The 22,041-nt window shown below is 36.6% G+C and overlaps 1 protein-coding gene and 1 non-coding gene across 2 annotated transcripts; both read left to right on the plus strand.

The window, feature by feature from the left end:
• The first annotated feature begins 376 nt into the window (after window positions 1-376).
• On the plus strand, window positions 377-483 carry LOC130510254 (small nucleolar RNA R71). The gene has a single exon (XR_008943930.1). It is a non-coding gene; the product is annotated as a small nucleolar RNA R71 (small nucleolar RNA).
• A 12,180-nt stretch (window positions 484-12,663) lies between these two features.
• LOC108815502 (uncharacterized) lies at window positions 12,664-21,840 on the plus strand. Its single transcript, XM_057006262.1, has 17 exons — window positions 12,664-12,901; window positions 12,986-13,082; window positions 13,227-13,309; window positions 13,478-13,562; window positions 13,673-13,799; window positions 14,079-14,137; window positions 14,225-14,351; window positions 14,499-14,637; window positions 16,663-16,716; window positions 16,815-17,027; window positions 17,117-17,187; window positions 17,385-17,554; window positions 17,629-18,318; window positions 19,804-19,877; window positions 20,042-20,669; window positions 20,754-21,409; window positions 21,530-21,840. Exons 1-17 carry the CDS (start codon window positions 12,664-12,666, stop codon window positions 21,838-21,840), a joined length of 3,822 nt encoding a protein of 1,273 aa, XP_056862242.1.
• The last annotated feature ends 201 nt before the right edge of the window (window positions 21,841-22,041 follow it).

A 22,041-nucleotide genomic window follows, 5' to 3' on the forward strand; every position in this document is an offset into this window, starting at 1 on the left:
CTGCCATCCTTGCCCATTCACATAACTCACTTCATGCTGATTCTCAGCCGACTGATCTGCCTCTGATGTGCCTTCCGCGGTAGCTTTATCCTGTGGGGATTCTTCCATGATGAAGACCTGGTTCTGGTTACTCTTAATCAGCTGATCGACCTTGGCAGAGAGCTCATCAATCTTGCTGTTGTCGATGCTCTTCACCTTCTGAGTGCGATCAGTCTCGCGGTTATTGTCAGCTGAGCTTGAGGCCATGTTCTCAATCAACTCGAATGCACCTCGAGTGGACTGAGTCATGAAGTCTCCCTTACTGGCTGAGTTCAAAGCGTTCCTGTACTCCCAGCCTACTCCATCGTAGAACACTCCCAGCAGATAGTCTTCCTCAAAACCGTGATGTGGGCACTCTCTGCGGTAGACATTGAATCGCTCCCAAGCATCACAGAACGGCTCGTCCACCAATTGTTTGAAGGTCACGATCTTCTGTCTCAGAGCTGCTGTCTTCGATTTCGTGTAGAAGTGGCTTAAGAAAGCCTCTCGGACTTGTTCCCAAGTGGTGAGTGATCCGGTGGGTAGTGAATCAAGCCAGCGAGCAGCTTTCCCATCGAGAGAGAAAGGGAACAGAGTACACTTGATGTAATCGGGTGGTACTCCATTCGCTTTAGTGAAACCACACATCTTCTCAAAGTGCTCGATGTGGTCCATCGGTATCTCAGCAGGAAGCCCATTGAAGATCTTCCTTTGCACTAGACTTATCAAGGCTGGCTTGATCTCGAAGTCTTGTCTAGTGCACGGTGGAGGGGTTATGGCAGATCGCATAGCAGGCAGATTACGCAGTAAGTTTCTCTGTCCGATCTGGACCACTCCCTCCTGTTGGTTCGCAGCATTCAGAGCAGCTTGCTCGGCAGCAGCTTGCTGTGCTTGGATCGTCTGCTGCATCTGCTGCATCTGCTGTTGCATGAGTGCAAACGCAGCAGTGAGATCATCTGGATGATCACCCATGTCGGTGTTCGTTGATCTCGGCTGTTGACGGTTCTGTCGTTCCAATCTCGCTAGTTCCTCGTTAGAAAGCTGATGCAATGGCCCTTGTGCGTTGCTCCGAGTATGTCTACTGGTCATGCACCTGGATCATCAGCTGAAACAAAGAAAATAACACGAGTTAGATATCTTAGACTAGATATGAAACCGAAAATTAGAGGTAAAAAATCTGGTCCCCGTCGCAACGGCGCCAAAACTTGATACACTAAAAATAATCCTTGCTACTGCCAAGTTAACAGTTGCAATTGTAGTATTTGAGATTCAAATCCAGAGGACCAGTCTACACTCTAGTTCTATGAGTTTCGAAATCAAGCTAAGAAGAAGATAATGATTTGGTTTAAAAGGTGACGTAGAGAACAAGTAAAAAGCACAAGCAATGAATTCAAGTTAAAAGGAGTCAATCTAGGATGAATGCGAGTGATCTCAATCACGACCGAGCAACTATTCAGGTTCGATGCAGTTCTATCTAGAACTCGGATCACTCAGCTGGAACACTCCACTGTCGTGGCAGTGATCACTTTGCAGATCGATCTCACCACCTAACTGTCGTTGGGATGAGGATCGATTGCAAGCCTTAGAGAACAAGTCCGATCAGTTCACAATGCACCTTAACATCTACTTTCGTGTGGCTAAGGATGCAGTGCTCATTCATACAGGATCTAGCAACCTATTACACTTTTGATGCACAGATTTACTTGGGATCAAACGCTAGATGATCATTTTAACGCAGGCATGAAACAATGAATGAATGAAGATTTGCTAAATGATAACCTATCTATGCTCAGTCGCGAATGCACTCTATCACCCTAGATCAACAGTCGACTACTCAATCATGATGCATAGAAGAACAACAGATGAAACTGAAATACTCATGATCAGATTAAGAAGAATAAAACTAGGGTTCAGGTTGTTCTTCGAATGAAGAGGTGAGCCGTCGCCCTTACAAAAAGCTTGAATCCCAAAAGTATGAAACTTGTCTCGCAAAAACTAGCGTAAGTAAATAGAAAATAGATATGTGGCGTTTTATATGGAGGCGCCAATCAGAAGAAAAGAGATTAGGGCAACAAGGCTTTAATTCCCGAAATAGGAGTTTCCATATTCGTCTGGAACAATCTCCGGATCACTCCGTCTGCTTGTTCCGCTTGAGAGAGAACAGTCTCGGGACTGTTCTCTTGAGTGTTCTCCGCAGGAATGCTCCAAAAGGACTTCTTTTCATCAGGCACCTTCTCTTCTTTCTTCTGCTAACTCCAGACCTGTAAAAGGTCAAAAGGGACTAGACTGACACGAATTAGTGACTTGAAACAAATGAAAACATATATACAATGATGTGAAAAACACCATATATCACTGATCTTAATTGAACATAAAGAGTTTTGTCTCGAAAGTGTTGCCTTTTCAGGTTTGAGATGTAGAGTAAGGAGCCGATCTTCGAACAGTGATCAGGGGGGTTCTCAGTAAGTGTGTGTGGTCCTAATCTACAGCTTGTATGGTTCAGAGATTTGTGGTAAGAGTATGGTTGCTGAGAATAAGCGAGTTCCCACGCTTTCAAACCTTTCTCCCTGTTCTTGGTACTTGCCTTGTTCGAGGACAAACAAGGATCTAAGTCTGGGGGAATTGATATATGGTGTTTTTCACATCATTGTTTATATGTTTTCATTTGTTTCAAGTCACTAATTCGTGTCAGTCTAGTCTTTTTTGACCTTTTACAGGTCTGGAGTTAGCAGAAGAAAGAAGAGAATGTGCATGATGAAAAGAAGTCCTTTTGGAGCATTCCTGCGGAGAACACTCAGGAGAACAGTCCCGAGACTGTTCTCTCTCAAGCGGAACAAGCAGACGGAGTGATCCGGAGATTGTTCCAGACGAATATGGAAACTCCTATTTCGGGAATTAAACCCCTGTTGCCCTAATCTCTTCTCTTCTGATTGGCGCCTCCATATAAAACGCCATCTATCTATTTTCTTTTTTTTTTCTTACGCTAGTTTTTACAAGAGAACACTGAGTATTTGCGATCTGCAACTTGTAAGGGAGAAGAATCCATCCTCTCATAGAGAAGATCATCTGAACCCTATTGTTTCATACTCTGTTCTTATGCAATTTTATTCAGGATTTATGTCTTTGTTTATGTGCATCATGATCGAGTAGTGACCTTGCTCGCCTAGGGTTTTTAGGGTGTTGAGACATGAGCTAAACATAGATAAGCGATCCATAACTGTTCTTCATTCATACTGTTCTTATTGCTTTCATTAAACTGATCACTTGATGTTAGATCACTAGTTCATCACCTAGTTAACCGCTTAGGATGATAACTTGACATGTATTGAATGAGCTTAGTATCCCTAATCAGCGAAAGTAGATATTAGGGTGGTAAGTGAACTGATCGGACCTGTTCTCTAAAGCTTGCAATCGATCCTCATCCCAACGACAGTTAGGTGGTGAGATTGATCTGCAAAGCGATCACTACCACGACAGTGGAGTGTTCCAGCTGAGTGATCCGAGTTCTAGAAAGCACTTCATCACGCTTGAATAATTGTTTGGCTCCAATTCAACACCCAATGAAATACCCTAGGCTAGCTCTTGTTTAATTGAATCAATCTCGTGTTTATTTTGCTTGTTTACTATCGCATATTTCAACCAAATCATATCTTCTTCTTAGCTTGATTCTGAAACTTATAGAACTAGAGTGTAGACTGGTCCTCTGGATTTGAATCTCAAGTACTACAATTGCAACTGTTAACTTGGCAGTAGCAAGGATTCATTTTTAGTGTATCAGGTGGTATTATCTAAGCTGCAAAGTGTGTTCAAAAAAGGTCCAGGCAGTGAATGTTCGGATGATGAGAATGATCTAGGTGTCTTTACGCAAAACTATTTTTGTGTAAAATGCAATAATCATGAACCTAAACTGCTGCCTAGGTAAGTATTTGTTTAATATATTTTTAACTAACGGTGCATGTATTTTATATATTAATGCAAATATTTTTAATATAATTTCAGGTATAAGTTGCATCTGGTTGTCTTGGACAGTTCAAGCAACACCAAATTTCTGCTTTTTGATAATCTTGCCTCGCAGCTTATTCGGCAAACAATGCCTTGAACTAACTGGACCCATCAGTAATGAGGTATTTATCTATACAAGTTTGATTATTTTGTAGTTTTTATATAGTAAAGTTTCTAATAGAATAACTTATGTGATATGGTAGAACGAAGAAACAGATGTTCTCCCGGCTGCTATAACCAATTTAATTGGTAAAACCTCTCTTTTTAAGATTGCTATTGAGAAGGAGAACTATCAGTACAAACTGGATACTTTCAAGGTGGTGAAGATCATCACAAACAATGATCTGATCTCTGAGTTTGTTGACACCTCTCCTTTGGTTAGTGATCTATGTGGGATTATATTATACGTTGTTGCATGCTGTGTATAACAAGTGTTAACATATATTTGATTATTATCAGGGAAGTCAGAACACAAACGGTCCCAATTTATCAATCATGTCTGAGGCACCAGAGGTATTAGTTGTTTTCAAAGTCAAACGTTATCATCTAATTTGTTACTAATTGTAGTTTGTTACAGGGATCATATCTCGCTTTTGGAAGTGAAGGTGAGCACTCGGAATCAATCAACCTTACTCCGGCAAAGCGAAGTGGCGCATCTATTATCAATCTAGCGGAGACCTTTGACCAGAATTCTGATACTCGCAGCAGTGTGTTGAAATGAAGAAGAGAATAACCAGAGGAAAGGAGTTAGTTCATTATAAAAGACAAGTGCATCAAGAGAAACTGATTTGGGCTAGTATGCACAGTCTTGCTCCACAAGTTATCATATGGACCTAAATTACCTTGTAAGGCAAGAAAGGAGTTGGTGATACTTAATATGGACGTTGGGAGTCTATGAGAAGTCAAGGAGACAAGTTTGAATTCAAAAGAAAGAATCTGATTTGAATTAAGCAAGAAAAATCACATGTGATGCATAAGAAGAAGAACAGACCTGTCACTTTCACTCAAGCAGGCTGTGCTAACCTCTCTCATGTCCCTTTCTCCTCATCTGGTCGTGCCTCACCTTGTCCATATCCTCCTGGCCTCTTCCATTTCCCCATTATATTAGTTGTTTAGTCATTCCCTGTTTTATTAATTGTTTATTGTAAGTGATTGTCTATTTAAAGACCTTCACCATCTCTTGTAACAATCATTCAGTATCAATACAAGTTTCTTTCAGTCTAATTTCGTGGCTCTCTCTCCCTTGCTTGTGTCTAAACAATATTCACAATGTAAGGAGTTCAGAGTTATGGTTTAGAGGCTGCCTTAACTCTCTTTCTCTTAAGGCAGCCTAATACTTGTAAAACTCTCTCTAAACTCTTCTTTATCTTCTCTTAAGCTCTAGATTACTGATTCTGATTCTCATTCTTCTTAAGTGAACAAACTAAAAGTGTTGTGTCACTCTTCAAGAATTAGATTCAAACTAGAGATCTTTGCCACACATAACCAGTTTACTATCTAGGATTTTGGTTATAGTGTAGGCTGCTTCATATAACCAGTGTACTCTCTAGGACATTTGGTTGTATTGTTAAGCTGTAAGAGGATTCAATCATCAGATGATTGTCTCTTCCTTTTAATGGTGAGTTCCTGTTGCTTGGTTGAAGGGGATTCAGTTACAAGTTAACTGAATACTCTTTTAACATGAGACAAACACTCATGAATTCCAACATGGTATCAGAGCCTAGTTGCTCTCTAGGGCTGAACTCACTCTGTTCTACTTCATCCTGAAGCTCATTCTCTTTCACTTTGAACTTGTTTTTGATGAGCTGTGTGGCTAGGATTCAAAACATGAGCAGTAGAGAGGTTAGATGAAGTATGTTTTTCAAAATTCAGGATGCAATCTTTAAATGTTTTTTTTTTAAAAATCAATGACTCTCCCCTTGATCTCCTCATTGTTTAAGGTTTGGATGAAAGACTGAAATATGTTGTTACCAGCCTGAGGGAGGGAGAAAAGATTATTCTTGCATCTTGAAATCACTTAAAAATAAAAGATTTCTGAAAAATGTTTTTGAACAGATTCTTGAGTAATCTGATTCTGAAAAATGTTTTAAAAATATTTGACCAGTGGACAAACTGTTTTAATCCATTGGTGTCTTTGTTGTGTGAGCCATAGAAAACACTTGTTTATGTGTTATTCTGATGGTTCTCTTGTTGCAAGCCCTGGAAAACATCAGTTCATGAGTTATTCCAGTGGTACTTTTCTAAGATCAGTGAGCAAATTATTTGTTCAATGGTCCATTGTGTTTCAGCTACTAAAGCACCAAACTCATGAGGAGTATTGGTTGCTCCGGCTGTTAATGCTTCCGCAAAACTCAAGAAAACAGAGCAAAACTCTGTCCATTAGAACTCTTGAGCAAACTCTCTATTCTCTCTTTTCTAATTCTCTGATTCTCAGGTTATTTATTCTCCATCATTCTCCCATTCTCTGGCTACTAATACTCTGGTTACATCATTCTCCACCCTCTACTTATTCTCTGATTACTTAATTCTCTATTCTCACAATCTTGTTTAGAAACTGCCTAAGGTTGTTAAACTGTTGAAAGAATTATATGCTTCTTCCCTTAGGAAAATAAATTCTCTTGTTGCCTGAATGCTTAGTCTTGTTGATTATGATTCAGAGAGTGTTGCTAGGATAGAATCATGAAGATATCTGTCCATTGCTTATTTAAATTGTGTGTTTAAAGATCAGACTTGGTGAAAACCAATGTTCTGGTCTCTTGTTGTCTACTGATGCTTGTCTTAGTGTTGGTTTGACAGATTGCCCATGTTGATCAGAGCCTGCACAAGATGCATATTCCTGACCATGGAGAAATAATTTCTGAGTAGACCAGGAGGCTTAAAAGCTCATATCAAGCTTGTCTCCTCCCCTATGCTCGGATTCAAGCTTGAGGGGGGCTGTAAATGAGCTTCCATGGCCTGTCTAGAAGCCACTACAAGAAGAATTCAACAAGGACAGCAACAACTTGGTGTTAGAACAGATGGCCATCAGAGACTACTTGACAAGAAGATCAGGTGGAGAGTCAAGCTGATTGGAATGCTATGAATCAGCCCAAGGCATGGCGTTAGAAGAGTTACCTTCTGGTTGGGAAGCTATGGATCAGCTTCTATATGAAGTTAGAACAGTTACCTTCAGTTGGGAAGCTATGAATCAGCCCATAGCATGTGTGCTTGTACCTGGTTGATGAAGCTTGTGGTCTCAAGGCATTGGTTATCATCATTGGCTCTCATCTTCCAAGCTTGACCACATACTCTCATTCTCAGGTCAAGCTTGAGGAGGGGTGTTAATATGAGAAGCCAATGTCCATTCTTCTTATGCAAGGGAAGTACCTAAAACTATACTTATTCTGTTTTGAATAGGTTTGTCCCTTGAGAATTGATGCATGTGTTTGTGCATTGTATGAATCAGGTACTTGGAGCTCATGAACAGAGTCTGGTCGTGGATCAAACCCTTTGATGATGGCAGGAGGTCAGAAGAAAGGGGGAGACAAAGAACCAGCCACATGAAGAGTTCCAAGCAGTTTTGAGTGTGAAGCAAGGAAGGCATTGGTGCCAGCTTGCCATTGAAGTAAGCCCATGATCCAGGGTTTATGAGTCCCTAAAGTTGATCATAAGACTCATAAACCCACTGGCCAATCCCTAGGCTGAGGGTAGTTGCACTCTTTTTCCCTAAGTGATGGTTTTATCCCATGAGGTTTTCCACACTTAGGTTTTAATGAGGCAAGTACTCTCAGTTCCAAGCTTGCCCAAGGATCTCCTATGGTCAAGCTTGAGGGGGAGTGTTGAAATGAAGAAGAGAATAACCAGAGGAAAGGAGTTAGTTCATTATAAAAGACAAGTGCATCAAGAGAAACTGATTTGGGCTAGTATGCACAGTCTTGCTCCACAAGTTATCATATGGACCTAAATTACCTTGTAAGGCAAGAAAGGAGTTGGTGATACTTAATATGGACGTTGGGAGTCTATGAGAAGTCAAGGAGACAAGTTTGAATTCAAAAGAAAGAATCTGATTTGAATTAAGCAAGAAAAATCATGGCCGGGTCAGCCTTAGTCTAGTGGCTAAGTGGCATCCAAGGCACCGGGGTTCGACTCCACTTTCAGGGGTTCCTGGGTGTGAGATTTCCCCAAGTGGCAAAAAAAAAAAAAAAAAAAAAGCAAGAAAAATCACATGTGATGCATAAGAAGAAGAACAGACCTGTCACTTTCTCTCAAGTCCCTTTCTCCTCATCTGGTCGTGCCTCACCTTGTCCATATCCTCCTGGTCTCTTCCATTTCCCCATTATATTAGTTGTTTAGTCATTCCCTGTTTTATTAATTGTTTATTGTAAGTGATTGTCTATTTAAAGACCTTCACCATCTCTTGTAACAATCATTCAGTATCAATACAAGTTTCTTTCAGTCTAATTTCGTGGCTCTCTCTCCCTTGCTTGTGTCTAAACAATATTCACAATGTAAGGAGTTTAGAGTTATGGTTTAGAGGCTGCCTTAACTCTCTTTCTCTTAAGGCAGCCTAATACTTGTAAAACTCTCTCTAAACTCTTCTTTATCTTCTCTTAAGCTCTAGATTACTGATTCTGATTCTCATTCTTCTTAAGTGAACAAACTAAAAGTGTTGTGTCACTCTTCAAGAATTAGATTCAAACTAGAGATCTTTGCCACACATAACCAGTTTACTATCTAGGATTTTGGTTATAGTGTAGGCTGCTTCATATAACCAGTGTACTCTCTAGGACATTTGGTTGTATTGTTAAGCTGTAAGAGGATTCAATCATCAGATGATTGTCTCTTCCTTTTAATGGTGAGTTCCTGTTGCTTGGTTGAAGGGGATTCAGTTACAAGTTAACTGAATACTCTTTTAACATGAGACAAACACTCATGAATTCCAACACAGTGGTACAACCAAAATCAAGAAGGAGAAGAGTGAAAAACGTGGCTGAAGTTTGAATGAGTGTTGAGAGAGTAGAGGATTTTTAGTTGTCTGGAACCTTTGATTCTGTCTGGCTTTTTTGGTTTTTTTTAATATTCATGCACTTTGTTTTATTACTATGAACTTGGAATTCTTTCAATGTTTGCGTATTTTCTACTTTTACTTAGCTGATGTATCCTCTACTCTCATTTTAATAAAAGTTTATCAGCTTTTCAAAATTTGCATGGCAATTATTAAGTGTCACGCTATTACTATAATAGTAAGGGAATTCTTTCTTAGTGCAAGCATAGAACTCTTAACTTATGTTGCCGTGTAAATATTAACAAAAGCTATAGGTTTACCAAAAGGACTTAAAGGTTTACCAAAAGGACTTATTTTGCTCATTTCATAATCATGAGAATTTCGATTTTGCTCATGTGTAATCACCAAAAGATATCAATTTCAGATATAAAGTGGTTTTTGGAAAAGGTAATCGAAACTGGTATATAGTTTTTACCATTAACGTCCTTATATTTGTATTGAATTTAAATACCATAGATCACTAACTAAAGATTCGATTTTGACCAAATATAATTAAAAACCACAAAGCAAGCCACCTTTCCATTGGTGGGATCCATAAAGATTTGCATAACTCGAGTACACAAAAAAATTAAAACGACAAAATAAAAAAAAACAATAATTCCAAATACAAACGAAACATCTTACCGCATAGATAATAAGAATTACACAACTCTTCTCTTTTTTTTTTAATCTTTGTTTCTTGCGAAGTGGACAAACTGGTTCAACCTTTTGAAATAGTAACAACGATCGCATAATTTCACCATGTTGTGGGGATTGCAGCTGCCTTGTGGCTTAATGTTCATCATATTAACATAGTACTCAGACTTCATAATCTGCGGGATGTCTAATAGGGAGTTCTTGATGACGGTCCAGAAACTATCAGTCTTTGATATATCTAATTTCCATTCGAGTTTATCCAAGTATTTTTTTTGCCTTTTGGATAGCAACCCTTTGCTATTGCTAAAAGACCGTAGAGATACATACCTTTATCAAAGTTTCCCTTCGCTGATATACATAGATGGTAAAGACCGATTCGTTCTTCTTTGTGCAGGAAGTATTTGAGGAAGCCTTCGATGTAGTGTGCTTGCGGGTTGCCATGCTCTAAACAGAGTGTCTTGAATTGGGCGTGCTGCGTCAACATCTTGATCGGATTTGAAACAAAAATATGCGAGGCTCACGTTTCGGAAATAGACATCCGGGTCCGTGTTCAACGAATTCTCATCGACAGAGTCATCTACAATTTTGTATAAAGGATAATTGGTGACTTAATTCTCGGATGACATCCTAGAGGATACTCACCTATCTTAGATCACCAACTTTGTTGCTAATATTTTTTCTCTCAAGAACATGCTCTCTCGGTTATTAGCATGAGAAAGTGGAGGAGGAGTTTATATAAAGGGAATATGGATTGTTTAAATTTGAAATTCTTGCATGGATCAAATAGAAAAGTTGATGGGAAATTTTCAGCTTTTTTAAATCTGTATAGATATTGTGTTGTCATTCCGAAAACATAGATATCGAAATAAAGATTCAACATGCGTAATCTTATTAGTTTCAATTGTCAGGTGCTTTTTATATATATACTAATAGATATATATATATATGTGGTTATTTTAGGTCTATATTAATAGTTCCTTGATAGTTAAAAATGTATCGGCTAGATAAGATTAGACAACATATATTTTTTGGATGAGAACTTAACAATATAACTGAAGGTTCGGACCAATCACTACAAGAAAACAGATGTTTAACGAGGGCCATTTTCCTCGTTAATTCCTCGTAAAAGGAAGTTTACGAGGAATTAACGAGGAAAAGGGTTTCGTCGTTTATCGTTCGTCGTAACACACCCTTCGTTGCCATTTCCTCGTAAAGTAGCGAGTCATTTATTTCCTCGTAAAGACGAAGTAAAGATTTCGTCATAAGATTCTCGCCCCATTTCCTCGTAAATCACTCGCGGGCGTTCCTCGTAGAAACCACGCGAAGCTTTCGTCGTTACTTACACATAAGTTCCTTGAAAACAAAAAAATCCTCGTAAATTTCATGTAACTTCCTTGAAACATTTTCCTCGTAAACTCCACGTAGATTCCTTGAAAAGCTTTCCTCGTAAACACCTCGTAAATCTTTCCTCGTAAATTCCTCGTTAACTTTTCGACGTAAATAACTCGTATAATGCGAATTTTTGAATTAATAAATATTGATAAATTTAATAATTATTAATTTAATTTAATAAACGTATTTAAATATTTGGTGTATGAATAAATTTTAAATAAAATTCAAATGCAACAAAATATTTTATATATAAATAAGTTTTGGATTTTATAATACATAAACCGAAAAAAACTAAGGCCCGTTCATCCCCTCGTAAAATTCCTCGCTCCTCCTCGTAACATCCTCCTCGTCATGTGTGCCCGATGACTCGCCTGGAATGGGATTTTTTTGTTTCATGTTCCTCAACAAAGTTTCTCATTCCGGATTTGTGGCCGCTATAACGTCGATGAAGGCCTCGAGTCCACTCACACGGCTTTTGGTCGCGCCCAGCTCGAAACGCAACTCAGTGACTTCTTCCGTCCGTCTCTGAGCATAAGACGATGTCGCTCTCGGAACATCATTGACGGAACCGATCCCCAACGTACGTCTCTTTTTCTTAGAGACAACCTTAAAAACAAAAAAATATATTTGTTAGTTAAATTTATAAGTTAAATTTAATGAATTAATAATTAAAAAAATAAAATGTTAAAAAATTTACCTCCTCGTAAATCTTATCCACTTCAGTTGTGGATAAGGTAACGGGTAATCCGTCGGCGGACTGTTGGGTCAGCTGAGTCTGGCGCTCCTCAACCCGAGCAACTACGTTGTTGTAGATTTGCTCGGATGTGCCATCTAAAAACTGGCTCGCCTTGTTCTTGTGGGTTCGCTAGTAAAGTTCCGGAAGAGTCGGGAGACGTCCCAACTCTTTGGCCTAAAAACATTTAAGAAAATTGTTAGAAATATATTTATATTAAAAATAATAATTAAAAACTATTATTTAATTACGTACCATTTCCAAACGGACACCGGCATGGGGTTTTTGGCCCGTAGAGTGTTCATCGGGCCGTTACCGTGGTCGTCTACCGTGTTACGGGCGGCAGAGCAAATAGCTGCGATCCTCTTGGAGTTGGGATCCTTCCAGTAATGGATGAGGCCCTCCCAAACATCTGTGGTAAGCTCAGCGGGTTTGCCACGGGTGTACCCCTTGAAGATCCAGTCACCCTTCCAGTTGCAGACCGTGTCTGACAAGCGAACTTGCGCCTTCACGTAAAACGCCTTCCTCTTTAACCTTAATATTCTTCTCCGTTCTACACTATTTTGGAGTGGATGGCTTCTCTTGACTCCATTGAGGACTAGATACCAAATAAAGACAGGTGGAAGATTAGAGTAAGAGTAGATCGACTGTACCAAACATATGATGAAGCTGGAGATATTAATTCTATTGAGATGATACTCTGCGATAGTAAGGAAAGTAATTTCGTACTTATCCATTCATATAATTTCAATCTTATTTAATAATCGGCCTAACATGATTTATTCTTGGTTGATGAATTTTACAATAGGGTGATCAGAATTCATGCATCCATGATGAAATGTCTGGTAGCCACATACAAACCATATTTGGATCAAGGACGTTCGAGATAATTTCTAATTTTATTCTTGAAGAACAAACTGGTTCTTACAAAACCACCTACCATCCTTACAAAATATGTTTTCTGCCTTTCACCGGTGTTAGGCCAGCTCGGGAACTTCCAGAATCTGTATGCGAGGTGCAACCAGAGAAGTTCGCTGATCTGCTTGATCGATCAATAGATCCGGATTACTTATTCGGTAAGTGTTTATAAATATAGTTTTAATAACATATATATGTTCCTCCTATGTATATATAATGTCAATAATAATGTTCTCATGCAGATGTTATTGGCCAAGTTGTTAAAATCAATAACGTTGATCACGTTAATATTAATGGCAAGGAGACCAAGATTTTGTTCGTAGAGTTTTGTAACGCAGAGTAAGTTTCATCAACCTTTTTTGCCAATGCAAAAGGTATTTTTACGAACATATATATGCGGAGAAACTGTGTAGTTTTTTATTCCGTCGTTTGGGTAAAAAGTGATCAATGACTTCCAATGATTCTGTGGGGACAATTCGCTAGGGAGGTAAACGAAACCATCGAGCTGTGTGGTGGACATTCTACCGTATGTCTTTTCAGATACATGAAACTAATAGTAATGAAAGGTATGGAACTTAAAACAATACTATAACTAGATATACAACTATTTCTTTTTCAGGAAAAACAGCTTTTCAAGTTATTACTGGGTAGTCTTAATATACTTTTGTTTATACGACACAGTTGTTCCTTAATGCTAAGTTATAGTCAAAATTTATCACTGGTCGTATTTGTAGATATTTCTATAATAAGCAACACCCACCATGTCAGCAGCTTTACTTTTAATCCTCCACTTGCTGGAGTCCATGGGTTGCTTTCCAGGTAATATGATTATAATGAGTATATACGAAACCAAGATTATTATAAACAATAATTTGTTGATTATTTGGTATATAAATCATTTTGATTCACTTCTTATTGCGTATGGCTAGATATGACATACCATTGGCCATTATAGAATCCAAGTTTCTACCACAGGTTTATTATTTTCGAAAGGAAGGTATTTCTGTTAGCAATACCCCAAGAAAGACAATTGCTGATATATTATCCTCTGCAAAGGTACTAGCTGGAAAGCTAAATACATCCTCTAGAATTTAATATGCATACTGACTATAGTTTTTATGAAAAATATTCTACATACCTTTTTCACACTATATGTATAACTTATAGTTTCATTTTAATATATTTAATAAGGTGGAATATGGAAGAGTTCTATGCACTATCGCTGCTATTGATTTCGATATGGGGTGGTTTTATTTGATATGCATAAAATGTGACAAAGAAGTCTTAAGTGTTTCCAAAAATAGCAACAGATACAATTTTTCTAATTCTTACCAGACCACCCCTTCATACTATTGTCACCACTGCGACACTTACAATACAAAGGCAGTGCCAAGGTATATCTATTTTAGTTGCATGGAATTTCATATTTAAATAGATAGTTTTAATTATTGTATTAACCTTTTCAATTTTACTAATTGTAGGTACAAGTTGCATTTAGTTGTGCTTGATGATACAAGCGAGACAAAGTTTGTGGTATTTCATAACCATGTAATGCAGCTACTAAATCTACCATGCTGGGAGATACCTGTACCATCAGACAAATTTGAGGTATGCTACTTCAATATATATGCTCAACAATATCTAATTGAGTTATTCCTTTCGATACATTTATAAAATGTGTGAGTTAGTCATAATTTTGAGCAGTTGTCTTCTCCGATTAGATGTTATCTTATTTTGACCTCCTAATTTATTCAGATTCACGAAATAGACGAAGTCCCTATTGCTCTCAATAACATTATTGGGGAAACTTACCAGTTCAAGATTGCAATTGAAAGGGGAAACTTTAAATCATCCTCTCAAACGTTCAGAGTTCTGAAGATAATCACAGAAAGCTGTTGACATTTTGTTCTTTCAATATCAATTACTCTCTGTCTTATTATTGTTTTATTTTATCACCCCATTACCGTTTTCTTTGATGATCAGTTTTTTATTTGGATTTTTTGAGTTTAAAATATCTATTTTATGATTGTTTCACTTTGTTATTTTTATACAAAGTCATCTTTAATTCACATGTTTATTTAATAATTAGTCTTCTGCGTAGCAGACACTATAAAAGGTGTCCTTCTATTGGTCAATTTCTCTGTGCTTATGCTATTAGTTTCTTATTCCTGTATTTTACATCAATTTAATAAATTACCATCTCTAATTATAAAATGCTACAGAATTACTGATACCGGTATTTTTGGGCACTAATTATTTTACGTACAAATTTACAAAATAATATAAGGATAGTTGATGAGGAAATTGAATATTTAACCCCGTTTATAATTATTCGTAGCCATTGGCATATGTAATTATTAAATCCGCGTTTAGAGGTAATAATAATATTTATACAAATTTTTGATTCAATATTTAAAACGTCATTGTTTTGCTAACTCTGTAGTAATATATAGGCACAACCTTTATGTAAACCCGGGATAACTAAGAGAAAAAGTAAGCACAAGAGAGCTGATCCATGTACTTATACATATGCACTAATTAAGCATAAGACAGTCGCAATTTAAGTATAATTTGATATACAATCAATCATATATGTACTCCTGATTTTATTACCAATTATGGAATTTCCGAAGAAATGGCAGATCATAAACTCTACGTAGTTTATGTGTTATATATAATTTTATGGGACCGTAATAAAGTTATATTTGATCTCCATGAAAATCACTTTCCAGGATTTCACAAAAAATCATCTCAGTGAAGATGAACAGTAGACACCCGAGAAAGAGAGATAACAATACAGATGAAAATCAGAGCACAAAAAAATCGAGACAAGGTTGTAGCTTTTAACTTTTACTACAAACTTATATCTTTTTATTGTCAAAAAGTGACTTACATATCCAGCTAATCCACCATACATTCATCTTATGCTTTTTGTTAATAGATACAAAGATGAATGTAAACAGAGCTCTTCCGGTCACAACCACCCAGGGTCCTATATTTGGAGACATTACAAATGTTGTTGCTAGCAACACTAAACAAGGCAGAGATGAAAGGAGAATTCGATTGCAACAGAAAAGAAAATTCCCATTCGCAGATGGCGCTACTATTGTTAATCCTATGGTAGGGCAATCTGGAACGCCAAAGTCTAAACATAACATGGCGGGAAAAAAAATTCAGGGTAACTCCACGATTATACAGATTTCTTTTCTAATTTTAATACGAGTTTAGAATAATCATATGGATACTCTTATATGCAAGCTGTCTTTTGTTTTTTTCAGAAAAAAATACTTCAGTTGGTATGAGATATAAGTTTCCTAAGGTCAGCCATGGGAATTCTCAAACAGATGAAAATTCAATGATGTTTCAAAGAGTTAATAACCTATCAGGGAGTCAGACCTTAGGAACAGCTTCGAGTTCTGTTTTCAACCCAACACAACAGAGCCAAGGTTATTTACATGCATAACTGACTTCTCAATGTATATGTTTATTTTCACTAATAACACCCATCTATTTATACCAATGTCATAGTGGCTATTGGAAAAGATTCAACAAGGCCGAAAATAAGAGTGCAACAAACACGAACAAAATTTCCACAAAGATTTACATATACTCCAATGCCAACAGTTTCAGGGATTACCTCTTCTTATAGTCATGGTCTTAATATTAATTCTCGAGGACCAGAATCTTCGAGCAGGAAGGCTTCATCAAGCTACAAATAAAACGACTCTAGGTGATTTACACAGCCCCATATCGATAGAGTCTGATTCATCAGGTATTACTTATAGGAAATTTAAAAATCCGCGGTTGAATTTATAAAGAAATCCTACGTAGAAAAATGATTTAGACTATTAATTTTAGATTCACAAAAAAATAAGTATTGCTTGGTGATATACATGAAACTGTTCTTTATTGGCTACAGATGGTGATGATGAAACTCGGAATACACCACAACCGATAGAATCCGATTCCTCAGGTAACATGCTAAACCAAGTTCTGAACTATTGAAATTTTTTATAATAATGAAGAAATAATCGGAAAAAATTAATAGTGTTATTTTGTATTTTATATCAGAAAGTGGTGATGATATTTGGGATTGCTCCAGCAATGAAGGTGATGGGTTTCAATCTGATTCTGAAGACGATGTAGGTGATCGAACTGAATCATTAAGACGTTATCAATACACAACACTGGTGTATGATTCATTAGCAAAGATATTTGGTGGTTTACAAAATAAATGTCAGAAAGAGCTCCCCGGGCCGTCGGTTTTAACTAAAATAGAGGAAGGTAAATTGACTCTTATGAATAAGGATATACACAGTAATTATAAAACTACAAAAACAATATGAATTTTTACTTTCCGTTTTTTTTTTCAGACTACAAGGATGATGGAGATATGACATATGAATATCCTAGATGTGGAGCTTTATTTTGGTACAATGAGAGAGTTAGTAAGACGAGGAATCAAAAAATTCCTGTTTTCACCATGTGTTGTTTGAGAGGGAAAATCCAGCTACCACTCTCAAGGAACCACCATCATATCTTATGGATCTTCTAACCAAGGATGACAGTATCAGTAAGCATTTTCGTGATAATATACGAGCCATGAATATGATGTTTTCTTTCACATCTCTGGGTGGTAAGATTGAAAACTCCGTGAATGAGGGTCAAGGTCCTAGAGTTTTTAAACTTCATGGAGAGAATTATCACATGATTGGCAGCGTGAAGCCTAAAGGAAATGACACTGCGAAATTTTCTCAGCTTTATATTCATGATACTGAGAACGAAGTCCAGAACCGTCTCACTGCATTAAGGTATAAGTTTTTATTTTTGTTATATTTAATGGTCATAACCACGTAATCTTACCAATTTTTTCTTGGCTTCACAGTGGGAATTCATGGAGAAATAAAATTCGAGAGGATTTGGTCGAGGGTTTGATGGAAATGTTTAGGATATCTAATGTGCATGTGAAGAGTTTCAGGAGTGTGAAAGACAGATTTAATGATGAAGAGTCCTCGGAAGAGTTATCATTAGTCTTGATTAACACTCGACTTAAAGATGGCCGTGTATACAATCTACCAACCTCTAAAGAAGTTGCTGCTCTGGTAGTTGGTGATGCGCACGAAAACATTGACAAGAGAGATATCATTCTCGAGAAGAACAATGGAAAGTTAAAGAGAATCAGCGAGCTGCATCCATCGTATCTCCCTTTACAATATCCTCTGCATTTTCCATATGGAAAAGATGGATTTCGATTGGGTATCCAAAATGGTTTCACCGGCATCAATAAAAAGAAGAAACCCAATATCAGTATGAGGGAGTATTTTTGCTTTCGAATTCAAGTTCGTAACATTGGTTCTCAGGTCCTACTTCTCTCTAGACGTTTACTACTACAATTCTTGGTGGATGCTTACACAATGATTGAATCACATCGTCTCCGGTACATTTGCAAGAACCAATCCAATTTGAGGACTGTGAAGTTTAGTAAATTCGTGGATGCTGCCAATAATGATAATACTACTGTCGCTATTGAAGGCAACCGTATTATCATTCCATCATCCTTCACCGGAGGTCCAAGGTATATGCATCAAATGTACTTTGATGCAATGTGTATATACAAATACTTTGGGTATCCTTCTCTATTTATTACATTCACGTGTAATCCTAAACTAGATTTTGACCCGCCCTTGAAAGGGCGGGTATTATTTTCAGTTTTATGAAACATATTATTTGTTTATAATTATTGAATGTATTTATCTTAGTAAAATCTTCTTTATAATAAGTTCGACATATAGAGTCTCTTTGGTAAACTATGTGTTTTTTGGCTTTGTTTTATTCTCTATCTAATAAATATATTTATTTGCCTTGTTGTTAAAATAAATAATTTTAGAACGCAATTGTATAATACTTTTATATTGATATTTTGTTTAAACAATGTGACATATTTCTATATTAATTAAATATTTACATTGTAATTTATTTTTTATACAAATAAACATATTTGTGTAGTTTGTTGTTAAAAAATGATTTTGAATACAAATGTACAGTACTTTTATATTGATTTTTTGTTATGTGATGCCATTATTTTTTGTTCAAATATAAATCATTTTAAAATACTTTCGTTATTTGAATATTTTTAGTTTCTTATACATCAGAACAAAATTCATACAGACCCGGGGGATTCAATTTGAAACTCACACCTAAATTTATATCCAAACATGGCCTAATATCAAAACCAAAAAAATCTATACCCGAAAAAATTGACCAGTAACTAAATGGGTACCCAAATATTTATTTCTAACGGATTCTGTAAACAAATAAAAAATATTTTATGTGTTTGGCTAAATTAAGTGAAATATAAAATTTTATTCAGTAATATTTGTAAAATATTAATAATGATCAATATATGAATATCAATTTGTTTCAAAAAGTTATGGAATTGTAATTAATGAATTTAAATTGATTTGAAATGCAGTGGTAGAATCTATAAACAAAAAACACAAAAAGGAAGTACTGAAAAGAAATTTCAAAACCCAAAAAATCTATACCCGAAAAAAACGACTCGTACCTAAATGATCCGAATGTTTATGCCTAACTGATTTTGTAAAAAAATAAAAAAATATATATTTTTATGTGTTTGACTAAAATATGTGAAATATTTTTTTAATAGTAATTTTACATATTAATAATGATCAATATATGGAGACATCAATTTGTTTAGATAAGTTTGGAATTACAATTAATTAATTTAAATTGATTTTAAATGTAGTGGTAAAATCTGTAAATAAAAAATTACGAAAAGGAAATATCTATTTTTTTATAAATGCAATGACTAAATGTGTAAATAAAAGAAAGTAAATATACTGCTATCCATGTTTCCAAACAATTCTCATTTAATATTGTTATCCATGTTTCCAATCAAACTTTCTTTTTAAACTGCAATTCATGTTTCCAAACACACCGAAATTGTACTTCAGCTTTAATAAGATAGATGGCCGGAGCTTTCAAGATATTTACGGAAATTCAACTTAAGGGCAGAGGACAGACCTGAACTATGCTGTAGGCTATTCAAAATCAAGCTTGATAAGTTGATGGAAGATCTAACCAAGAAACATATACTTGGTAAAACAGTTGCAGGTATGTCTGTCCAATTTTTTTTATAGACGATCTGAATCATATCATAAAGTGTCATGGATATTAAGATTTTGGGTGATAAAAAATTCTTACTAAATTTTATTAACGTAATTAAGATTAATTTAAATCTCACACATTATTTTAATATATGTCTTTGTTGATTGCAGCAATTTATACGGCTGAGTTTCAAAAAAGAGGACTTCCACACTCTCACATTTTATTGTTTATGGACTGCCAAGATAAATTGCCTAATGCTGATGATATCGACCGTATCATATCGGCGGAAATTCCAGATAGGTTTGAAGAACCCAAGTTGTATGAAGTGGTGAAGGACATGATGATTCAAGGCCCATGTGGGGTTGTTAATAGAATTTCTCCATGTATGCAGGATGGCAAATGTTCTAAATTTTTTCCGAGGAAGCATGTTGACAAAACAACAGTTGATGCACAAGGTTATCCTGTATACAGAAGGCGAGACAATGGTAATTTCGTTGAGAAGAAAGGGGTTCAATGTGACAACCGTTTTGTTGTCCCATATAACAAAAAACTACTTCTTGGATACAATGCTCACATCAATGTTGAGTGGTGCAATCAGTCCCGTTCAATTAAGTACTTATTTAAGTACATAAACAAAGGACAAGACCGTGTCACTGGTACTGTCACTGCCAAAAAAAAAGGAGAGACTCCTGGAGCCGAAGCTAATGAAAGGAGTGCTCCACCAGATGGAATTGACATCAATGGGGCAGATGCTGTAGAACCAGAAGTGGATGAGATTAAAAAATATTTTGAAGCAAGGTACATGAATCCTTATATTTAACAATCATGGTTTTAGCATATAGTGTACTGAAATTAATGTGTTGTTCGTTATTTCTAATGCAGATATATATCGGCCTGTGAATCGACTTGGAGAATTTTATCATTCCCTACACAATATAGATCCACACCAGTTGAGAAACTAACGTTTCATCTAGAAGGAGAGCAACCTGTGACTTACAAAGAAGGTGACACGGTCAAGAGTGTGTTGAGTCGAGTTCGCTTATCTAAGACCATGTTCCTAGCTTGGTTCGACTGCTGTAAAATATACCCTGAAGCCAGAGAGTTAACATATCCAGAACTTCCTACTCGATTCGTTTACGATGCAAAGCTGAAAGTCTGGAATCCTAGAAAAAGAGGGTTTGCTATCGGTAGAGTGGAGTTGGTTTCTCCTTTATCTGGACCACGCTATTACTTACGAGTCTTGCTTAACAAGGTTAAGGGTCCACGTTGTTACGACGACATTAAAACTGTGGAAGGACGTGTTCAACAGAGCTTCGAGGAAGCATGTTATGAACTTGGTCTCCTAGATGATGATAAAGAATATATTGAAGGTCTTAAGGAATGTGCTTTTTGGGCATCTGGTACATATGTTCGCAATCTATTTGCCAATATGTTGGTATCTGGGAGTTTGTCTTTTCCCAAATTGGTCTGGGATTCTACATTTGATATACTCCCGGAGGATGTCCTTTATCTTGAACGGAAAAAGCATCGAAACCCTGGTATATTTTTGCCGTCCTTATAACCATGATTTAATAATATATATAATAATCTATGTTACTAAGTTTTGCTGTTTTTCTTTATTTGAATCAGCACTTATAATTTTTTTTCGTTAAAACCAGCTCTTATATTAAGCCCAAAAGAAGTTCTAAATGCGACATTGATATTGATAGATATTCTTTTGCGCCGTAAGAATAGTTCCCTTGCAAATTTTGATACGTTGCCAAAACCGTTTGTTACTGAGCACACGTTCCAAGATAATCCGTTACTGCAAGATGAGCTGAACTATTCCCGAGACGAATTGCGAGCTAATCATCATGAATGGATGGGTAAGACAACAGATGAGCAAAGGTCAGTTTATGAGCAGATAATTGGAGCAGGAAAGAGTAAGAAAGGAGGGGTCTTCTTTGTGTACGGTTTTGGTGGTACATGAAAAAACGTTTTTATGGAATATTCTATCGGCTGTGATTCGTTCAACTGGTGGTATTGTACTGAATGTTGCATCTAGCGGCATAGCTTCTTTATTACTTCCCGGTGGAAGAACAGCTCACTCAAGGTTTGGTATACCTATTAATCCCAATGAGTTCTCTACGTGCAATATTGAGCCGAGGTAATAGCTAAAGCGTCCCTAATC

The sequence above is a fragment of the Raphanus sativus genome, chromosome 3 (genome assembly GCF_000801105.2).
Source record: "Raphanus sativus cultivar WK10039 chromosome 3, ASM80110v3, whole genome shotgun sequence".
Taxonomy (NCBI): Eukaryota; Viridiplantae; Streptophyta; class Magnoliopsida; order Brassicales; family Brassicaceae; genus Raphanus; species Raphanus sativus.

Excerpts from the sequence above, each read along its gene's own strand:
- LOC108815502 (XM_057006262.1), top strand. The coding sequence starts at position 12,664 with ATGTCTGGTAGCCACATACAAACCATATTTGGATCAAGGACGTTCGAG. Across the intron at positions 13,800-14,078 it reads ATATATTATCCTCTGCAAAG|ACCACCCCTTCATACTATTG; the intron begins GTACTAGCTGGA and ends AATTCTTACCAG. Across the intron at positions 17,028-17,116 it reads TTTAACTAAAATAGAGGAAG|ACTACAAGGATGATGGAGAT; the intron begins GTAAATTGACTC and ends TTTTTTTTTCAG.